The sequence below is a fragment of the Pecten maximus genome, chromosome 11 (assembly GCF_902652985.1).
Source record: "Pecten maximus chromosome 11, xPecMax1.1, whole genome shotgun sequence".
In the NCBI taxonomy this organism is placed as follows: Eukaryota; Metazoa; Mollusca; class Bivalvia; order Pectinida; family Pectinidae; genus Pecten; species Pecten maximus.
Genome location: NC_047025.1, coordinates 23,744,393 through 23,754,890, shown reverse-complemented (window position 1 = coordinate 23,754,890; position 10,498 = coordinate 23,744,393). Strand labels below are relative to the sequence as shown.

The following is a 10,498-nucleotide window of genomic DNA, read 5'->3' as shown; positions in this document are numbered from 1 at the left end:
TATCATACGTGCCATAGAGGAAATCACTCCCACCGACATGAAAGGCTTTTACCGACACACCGGCTGTTTCAACGTTTGAACACTGAACAGGCTCCGCCCACATACTTCGCAGTATAGATTGACAGGTAAACGAGTTACAAATTGAACCAATCAGCATCGTTGAACGTTAGTTCCGTAGGTCCTTTCGCTAAACTTCAATGCAGTTCCCTGTAAACTAAATAAACCAAACCAAACCAAATCTAAGAAAGAAGAGAAAAGATAAGATCCCAAATTCAGTCGCCTCTTACGATCATGCAATGGGGGCAGCAGGTACAATTCTAACGCCCTACCTGCAGGGCCGCCGCTGGTCGGCCTTTTTATTATCGGATATGATTTTGCCGACTGTTACACGGCGCCTGTCAACAAGTATCTCGCCGTATTAAACCACTTAAGCTTACATTGTTCGAGTATAATAGGCCTAGGCTAGGCCCTCTGTAACACTAACAATACTATGAGCGCGTCATGTAACCAGTCATTTATCTGAAAAACTCGTGCATTTTGTGTAATGAAATATCTCTTCAATACTTATACTTAAATCAACTATATCTGAAATCGTTACGGTTTGCTAATCATTCATGAAATATTGGGATATTGCCCGAAAATTGTAAAATGCGTTCAGCATAACCTTAGTTTCCCTTACCACTCCGCCATCTTGGTTTTATGGTGAGTTACCACCTAAATGCGTTCGCGGGTGGTCCGGAGCGTTCACAAGCGTTTGCTGCGAACAACGCACTTTTTGAGCAAACGGCCAAAACGCTCGCGAACGTTCTCGCTACCGAACGCACCTATGGTGTATTTATGACGTCATAGTCAATCGGTCGACGTGACGTCATCACGCTTTTGAGTTCAATTCAAATAAACATGTCGAACGAGTAACTCGTCGTCTTCGTCGTCATTACAATCACAACATTTGGTGCCGTGACAATGGAAGTAACGAAGTTAAAACAGATCAGAACTGGCAACAAACGGGCCATCACACGTCTACTGACCAAGATTGAAGAATTTCGACGCAATGAAGACTTGACGGGTATCCGTACTGCCTTGGACTCGCTACAGGAAAAGAAGTCAAACATCCAAGCAATCAACGAAAAGATATTACTCAAATAGACGAAGAAAACATCGCTGAGGAATTCGAAAGCTCAGATGAGTATATATTTGATATTGACTGTAAAGTTGCTGAAATTCGCAAATACATTGAACAGTCCAACATACCAGTTATCCATCACGATCAAATCTCACAGCCGTTAAATGTCAACGCACAGAATTTCAACCCCAGTGTTAATACGAACTTAAGCGGACATCAGCTTTCTTCTAGTTCAAGCGTGTCTTCTCAATTCCATAAACTGCCAAAGCTGATTCTCCCGACATTCGATGGTGATATTTTACAATGGAAAGCATTCTGGGACTCGTTTCAATCAACAATCCATTTCAATACTTGTCTGACAGATATTCAGATATTTAGCTACCTCAAAGCCCAATTACATGGTCAAGCATCGCAATGTATTGAAGGCCTTCCTATCAAGAATAACAGGCCGAAGTTGGCCTATATGTAAACAATTTGACATAACGGTGTTGTCAGCTATTGAAGAACTACAAAGAAGGACAAAACAATGGAACCCACAGACAATATAACAAATTTAGTTCAGATAGAAAGATTTACGTCATACCAGAAACTTTTACGCGTAACAGCGTACGTCATACGATTTGTCAACAACCTACGTAAAAAGGAAAACAGGAATCAAGGGAGACTGACAGCAGGAGAGCTTCAACATGTTGCAACATCCAACACAACACATATTCGACGGAGATAGAATGTTTGCGATCGAAGACCCAACATCATTTAATTCGACAACTCAAGCTTTACCTAGACTCTGACAACATGCTACGGTGTGGAGCTGCCCTGCAGGTAGGGCGTAAGAATTGTACCTGCTGCCCCCATTGCATGTTCGTAAGAGGCGACTGAATTTGGGATCTGATCTTTTCTCTTCTTTCTTACCTTCTTCCAAATGTCTCCCTTGACAATGCCTCCCTTTTGGCCTTTAGTTGAGCGTTCGCCCCTGTGAGGAAGGCTTTGGGTTATGTCCCCTGGCCGAGACATACCAGAGTCTTTAAAAATGGTAGTTGCTACTCCTGCTTAGCGCTCAGCATATTAGGAGTGATGTGACCGGGTGGGGTGTGCTGCTGGATGTCTTCGGCAGTACAGTTGTTGCGGCAGTAGCGGATCACTTTGCATACAATCGCTGCACACGGTTTTTTCATGTTGTTTTTTTGACAGGTATTGTATATCTCCAGAAAGCAAATTTAATTACCTTTCTTGTGATACCAAAAGATCTGAATAGAATTGAATATACGAAATGAAACAAGCAAAACAAGACCTACCGAATTGTCGGCTATAGCGGATCAGTAAGTCTAACGGATCACGTCCCCTGGCGGCCTGGTGACGAGTCAAGTTTGCTGGGATGTCTCAAAACGCAATTTTCGGATGCCAATAACCCCGTCTAATATTAAATCGAAGCTTTTGTTCTGAATTTACTAAACACTAGGTGCATAACAACTCACAACTCTTTACAACTAACAACTTAAACGTCATTTCCCAGGACGATTTAGGGTGCATAACAACTCACAACTCTTTACAACTAACAACTTAAACGTCATTTCCCAGGACGATTTAGCGTTATTCAATTCTATGTCGGCGACGTCACCGATGTTAGAGATATTTTATGGGAATACCATTTTATAGTTGTAGTAGATCTATCTATACGATATCGGTAATGTATATTCCATCTAAACAAATTTTAAACAGGTAACACTGATTGTATCTTTTATCCAAATTAAATACATGAAAATTGAGTGTCATCCATGGAAAATACCGAGAGGTCACATGACGGATAGTCTAGTCGTATCGATTTTCTTGTTTTCCTGAATAACTCTGCGAATGAAAAGAAAGTGATATACTAATTACAAATCGGCATAGCTTTTCTTTCACAATTTAGAATTGAAATTTAAAATTTAGTTCACGTGAAACTAAGAATTTTATATATTTCAATAAACTACTACAGTATCTTAAAAAAAAGAATAAAGAGCAAAACATGTTGAATTGAAATATCCACCGAATACATTTGTATAATGTATGTGCTGGGTCGAACGCTGTCGACCAGCTGGCTCAATTGATTAGACTGTTCATTGTTTACGACACTAGTAAGAGTGATAAATTATAAACTAAACTTAGGCATTGTAGATGTTTTCATTTATTCTTTAATACTGGTTCGCCCGTTGTCAGTATCATGTGACCGGGTGGTGTCCTGCTGGGTGTCTTCGGCAGTATGCTTCAGTGAGATAGCACTATAAATCGGCAAAAGTTCCGGCCTATCACAAGGAGACTTAACACGAACATACCGCAGCCTCCCAAAACACACATACGCACTCCCCACACGCATACATGTCGCACGCACGGGAGGCCGTCCTTAAATGACCTTAGCTGTTAATAGGACGTTAAACAAAATAAACCAAACCAAACTTTAATACCGCGCTGCATGCACTCTCCTTCTGTCATCTGTGAAAATGTTTTCTTGATATTCTCTATGATAAACATCCTGTTTGGATGATTTATCAAGTAGTTACATGGAATAACAACGCCTCCTCCTTGTGCTGACGGAGCTGGACATGGTGGGAAGCTGGGTGTCGGACTGCCTGTTGGTACTGCGGTGATTAGTCCACCGTCGTCCAAGATTTGCTGAAAAGTTCCCGCAAATGGCCTTGGCACATGACCAACAGGCAGACCGGCAACATCTTTAAGTTAAAGCTGTCGCGAGTCATCCGTCAGTTTGGTTTGGTTTGGTTTATTTTGTTTAACGTCCTATTAACATCTAAGGTCATTTAAGGACGGCCTCCCGTGCGAGCGACATGTATGAGTGCGGTGAGTGCGTATGTGTGTTTTGGGAGGCTGCGGTATGTTCGTGTTAAGTCTCCTTGTGATAGGCCGGAACTTTTGCCGATTTAAAGTGCTATCTCACTGAAGCATACTGCCGAAGACACCCAGCAGGTCGGAGGTCGGATTTTATATGCATGGTACCCTTTGCTTACAGACCCCTTTAATGTCACTGATGAAGAATGATCATCCTGAGGACCACTATGAAGAAAAATATGTTGCAAAACTTGTATGTGATATTATACCATGTTTAAATGTTATGGACTTGAGCGGAGTTTAAGCTTAAAACAGATATATAGGACACATATACATATTTCAAAATATATTTTACTTTTTAACTTCTTATTTTCATCCTCTGCTTGACGGTTTACATTTGCTTGATATTTCCTGATTTTATTTTTCATGATAAAGTTGATGTTTCAGCTTGCTTGGCATTTCAAAGATTAATTGATGCAGTTACATTTGTAAGAAACTATACATAAATGTTATTATTTATTTATAACGCGAACACAGAATAACATGAACACATAAATACAAGCGGAATATAATCATATTTATTTTTGTGATGATATTTTTGGATATCTACTTCTGTATCTAATTGCAACACGTGACGTGAAAGTTTAGTGGCATTCAGGACACCGGAAGTAGTCACTACTGTTGATGTTGGCGTCCGTGCAGCAATCGGCATGGATCCAGTGTTTACATTCGTCACACTGGATCCATGTGGCACCGTCATCAATATCGACATCTCCCCATGTCATGTGGCATCCCATACACCTGGCTCCGGGATTATGAAACAGACTTTAAGTCTAAGTTTTGACTTAAGCCTGAAAACAGACTTAAATCGGAGATAATGAAATAAAACTTCAGTCTTAAGTCTATTTTTCAGTCTTAAATCCTAAGACTGCTACAGGGCAGACTTAAGTCCGTTTTTTTGTCTTAAATATGGCGGACATATTAAGATTAGTTGATCGTCTGCGACAACGAGAAGAAACGAGAGCAGTTCGTCCGAGGACCTTTAGAGATGAGGACAGATGAAGAGTTGTACGCTAGGTACAGGTTCAGGAGACCCACCTTGCTATTTATTGTTAATTTGGTCGCCGATAGTATAACACATCCAACGAGAAGATCCCAAAGTCTGCCTCCTCTCATACAGGTTCTCGTTTTTTTTTTTTAGATTTCTGGCGACAGGGGCATTTCACCAACTGATTGGCGACGCCATTCACATATCAAAGTGAGGAAGGCTTTGGGTTCTGTCCCCTGGCCGAGACATACCAGTCTTTAAAAATGGTAGTTGCTGCTCCTGCTTAGCGCTCAGCATATAAGGAGTGGGACGACTGGTTCGCCCGTTGTCAGTATAATGTGACCGGGTGGGGTGTGCTGCTTGGTGTCTTCGGCAGTATGCTTCAGTGAGGTAGCACTATAAATCGGCAAAAGTTCCGGCCTATCACAAGGAGACTGAACACGAACATACCGCAGCCTCCCAAAACACACATACGCATTCACTACACGCATGCATGTCGCACGCACGGGAGGCCGTCCTTAAATGACCTTAGCTGTTAATAGGACGTTAAACAAAATAAACCAAACCAAACCACATATCAAAGGCCACTGCTGGACGCTGCATCCGTCGTGTTGCGGATGTCCTCGTTAGATTGCGTTGGGATTTCATAAAATTGCCGACTGGCAGGCGGCAGACAACACAAAACGTGCCTTTCACGCTATTGCAGGTGCGTGTTTCCAATTAAAAGACATAAATGATATCGAATCTAGTACCACAGACAAGTTTTGAGCGTTCCGCTTGATGTAAACAATGTGACTGCAGCGCCATCATCGATAATTACGTCATACAGTACTATGTACCGTATCTAAACAAATAAACGCCCTAATTGTGATAAGTGTGTTATCAATCGTATGAGAAGGGTTCCCCTCTGTTATAAAAAATATCGTTAACTACAATTGTCTAATCAGCTCTTTGCTGAAAGTCAACAATCGTGAAGCTTTGATCAATTAAAATTGCAAGTAGAAACAGTTCTAGATAAAATTATATGTTTGTTCTTATTTCCCTTTTTTTTTTATTTCAAGATATTCATATGAAATGAAATTTAGTTTTAATACTTATTAAGACTACCATTTCAATTTCACAATTGAAATATTTCCATTTATAGTGTACTTCGTAAAACTGAATTATCCATGTCATTGTACAGTACATGTACTTGTACATATCATTATGAATAAAAAAAAATATTTTTTTAATATAGCTTTTATTTGGGTAATAACTTAGGATTCATAACAGTAATTAAAAAATATATATATTGCACATGCACATGTACAGCTTCCTGTTTCAAGCAATTGATTGTCCTTGAAATAACATAAAATGAAAATTATGATCAAATGTGGTGAACCAGGCAAAATATCATTTGGGGCTTTCGGAAACTCGTTATATATGGATGAGAATTAAAGAACAAATGTGAAAATCTACACAACTTAGGACCATGTGTAATGTTGCATATTGAAATGAAATTCTATCCAAACACTGTTTCAATTTAATAGGAGGCCCATGGGCCTTAACAGTCACCTGAGTTTTGAAATATTAAAGTTAATTTAATTTACCCCATTGGCCCCGCCCATCAGCTCGGGGCCAACATGTGCATACCATCGAGCTGTCATCCCATGCTGATAATGTTAACAAAGTTAGAATGAATTTCAATAAAATCAAACAACTGATAGTCAAAAATGTGATTTCCCTATATAAACTATAGTAAAGTTTACCCCCTGCTCAGGGGCAAACGTGAGACCCCAGGATCATGAAATTTATAATTTTGGTAAAGTACCTGAAGACTATTCCATGTATGTGAAGTGTACTATTTTTAGACCAACACCAATATATACAAAAATGTATGCAAATATTTACATAAGGAAGCGTTTTCTAAACTGCTGGCCAAAGACCGCAGTAATAAGTTCCACTAAAGAAACAAATTCAGAATTTTAAAACTTCAATAAAATCTGGTTTTATTTTCATATTGTAGAACTATTCTCTCAATATTAAACTACATGCATTTTGATATTGGGATAACACCATTTTCTTCAATCTTAAATTAAGAATTAAAAAGTTTTAAACAGTTGTTGAAATTGCAGGCCTCAGACCGCAAGTGATTACCCTCTATGTTCTACTTTTTGAAATTTCATTAAAATATATTTGAGACTTTGCATAAAATATTGTTTCTATTTCATTTTGTAGAACTATTCTCTCAATTTCAAGTCATCTAGATATTATGAAACACATTTTTCCATATTTTTCACTCCTTGGTACTATTGCCACTGTAAGATAGTTTATCAATTATTTTTTGAGGGTCTGAGTGGTTAAGGTTTTCTCTGGGTACTCAAGCTTTCCTCCACCTCCAAAACCAGGCACATCCTTAAAATTACCCTGGCTGTTAATACAGTAGGACGTCAAACCAAATACACCAAGTTTATTTAAACTATATATATATAAAAAGTATAGAAAAGTTAAAACAGTTATCCTGCAGAAGAAAAGGGAGGCTGACAATCAGGCAGGTATGTGCTGTCGTGGTTGTGTCTTTGATCTTACCCTTATTGCTCTGGATGGCATGCAATGGACCTCTTGTATGATGTTCAGTCAGGTAGTCACCATCTACTACAAGGAGACCCAGCCTCAGACAAAGAGATGCTACTTATATTTCAGAAACCGTGCAAACTGACCTACACTGCTACCTTATAAGAATATTAAAACATTTATTTGAAAAGAAAATATTATTAATTTTCTTGGTAAGCTTCATTTTCATAAATCATTGCTCCATTTCCTGGATGGCATGTGGACAGACAGGCATCATGCATGTTGTTCTGAGGTAGTTACTAACTACTACAAGGGGACCTTGCCTCAACTGCCCTGCAGGTAGGGCGTAAGAATTGTACCTGCTGCCCCCATTGCATGATCGTAAGAGGCGACTAAACTTGGGATCTTATCTTTTCTCTTCTTTCTTAACAACTTTCTTCTTCCTAATGTCTCCCTTGACAATGCCTCACTTTTGGCCTTTAGTTGAGCGTTCGCCCCTGTGAGGAAGGCTTTGGGTTCTGTCCCCTAGCCGAGACATACCAGAGTCTTTAAAAATGGTAGTTGCTGCTCCTGCTTAGCGCTCAGCAAATTAGGAGTGGGACGACTGGTTCGCCCGTTGTCAGTATAATGTGACCGGGTGGGGTGTGCTGCTGGGTGTCTTCGGCAGTATGCTTCAGTGAGGTAGCACTCTAAATCGGCAAAAGATCCGGCCTATCACAAGGAGACTTAACACAAACATACCGCAGCCTCCAAAAACACACATACGCACTCATCACACGCATACATGTCGCACGCACGGGAGGCCGTCCTTAAATGACCTTAGCTGTTAATAGGACGTTAAACAAAATAAACCAAACCAAACCAAACCTTGCCTCAAACTGATCTGGCTATTCACAGGGTGTTAAACCAAGCTAACAAAGCAAATATATGTAAGAGTAAGAAATAATTTTCAGAAACTGGGCAAACTGGTGCACACTAGTACTGCTACCTGATAAAAGGTTGAAAAAAGTGATTTACAAATAAAACATGATTCATTATGCATGGTTAAGCTTCCTTTACATAAATTATTGTTCAATGTCACATCAAACAATTCAAAACTTGCTAATTACCTAATTTTTATCTGTGATAGAAAAAGGGAGATAACTCGCTCACCTGTTCTTGATATTAAATAAATCATAATATACCATTCATATTAATGCTTTTCAATATATTTCCCTTAAGTCCTATTCATGATCGATCAATTATCGATATGATGATGATTGATCATGAACTCAATAGTGATTCCTAACACTACTGAAGACATTTTTTTTTTTTTAAATATATAGACAATCCCCGAATTTGCTCGACATGGGCCACTGACAAAGACACTGAGACTGACTTTGAACTACAGGGAGTCTCGAAACATCATTTTAATGAAATGGCTATGTCAAACAAACAAACAATTTTCCTTCTCTCATTTGTATCATTATGTTTTTATTGGGTTTTTCGAAGAAGTTTTGTTTTAAATTTCAGTTAATTTGACCCTTTTTGACCCTGCCCATAAGCCCAAGGGATCAGGCAGTTCATAAACTAAAAATCTTGAATTGTGTATTTTTAAGGCATGCCACAGGTATTGGGATACATTGATGGGACATTTGTCAGGATATCTACACCAAGAGAAAATGAACCTGACTATGTCAATAGAAAAGGATTCCATTCTCTGAATGTCCAGGTATAATGTGTAAAAATAGAAACTTTAATATTGATCAAGATTTAATGCAGAGTGGATACCTTAATTACTACATGTATTTAAGAAAAGAATAGTTTTATCTGTGACAAGTACTGCATTCATGTTAGCTCACTGAAATGTATACATTGTATTTACCTTGTATTAAATCTGAAATACATGCACACCATATTCTCAAATGTGAAGTCTATAACTCTTTCATTATTTAATATGAAAAAAACAACAAAACACCTTTAAAATATGCATACTTATTTCACTTTCACAGATGGTCTGCAACAACAACTTCATCATAACAAACTGTGTGGCCCGTTGGCCTGGTTCATGTCATGACTCAAGAGTGTTCCGAGAAAGTCAGCTTTGTCATGACTTTGAAAATGGTAATAATCATTCATGTAAAACTACGTACTGTACTCTATAAAATTGATGTTACACCAATATATCGAGTTCATGAAACAATATATATCATTTTTCATTTGTTACAAAATCGTTTGTGGTACATCAAAATATTTATGAAGATTTAACAGTACATATTTATAATTTTGAATAAGAAGATATATTACTCTTGAGCATTCAATTCAAAGTAATGTCACTTTACACAATGATATATCTATGAATGATGAATAAACAATAAATAGAGAAACTTGATGAAGCTATAATCCTTAATTATAACAGACCTATACAGTGGATTCATGCTAGGTGACCCAGGCTACCCTTGCCGTAGGTATTTGATGACACCATACAATCACACCAATGAGATCAGACACCGGGAGCGGTTCAATGGAGCATTGTGCAGAACTAGAGTGATCATTGAACAGACCTTTGGAATTTTGAAGTGGCGCTTCAACTGCCTATCAATTGGTCTGAGAACAAACCCAAACAGGGCATGCAACGTATTGTGGCATGTGCCATATTGCACAACATAGGTATATTAAGACAAGACATAGTAACAGAAACAGTTGATGACCTAGTAATTCAAGGACCAGATGTTCTGGAACATCATAATCATTTAAATGAAAATGGATTTGGGATAAGAGAACATGGCAAGAAACTTTTTTTCTTAGTAAGTTTGTATAGCTAGATTACTCTCTGGAGTGGGGCATTGCAAGCATATATATATATATATATATACATGTATGGGTCAGTGGGGTCAGAGTCACCATTCAAAATCTGTTCCCCTTTTTTTCAAAGATTTTTGTGACCAAATTAGATAAAAAAAAATCTATTCAGA

At 38.5% G+C, this 10,498-nt stretch overlaps 1 protein-coding gene across 1 annotated transcript; it reads left to right on the top strand.

The window, feature by feature from the left end:
- Positions 1–963: 963 nt before the first annotated feature.
- On the top strand, positions 964–10,193 carry LOC117338507 (putative nuclease HARBI1). The gene is made up of 4 exons (XM_033899863.1): positions 964–1,066; positions 9,143–9,255; positions 9,536–9,647; positions 9,943–10,193. Exons 1-4 carry the CDS (start codon positions 964–966, stop codon positions 10,191–10,193), a joined length of 579 nt encoding a protein of 192 aa, XP_033755754.1.
- Positions 10,194–10,498: the final 305 nt, after the last annotated feature.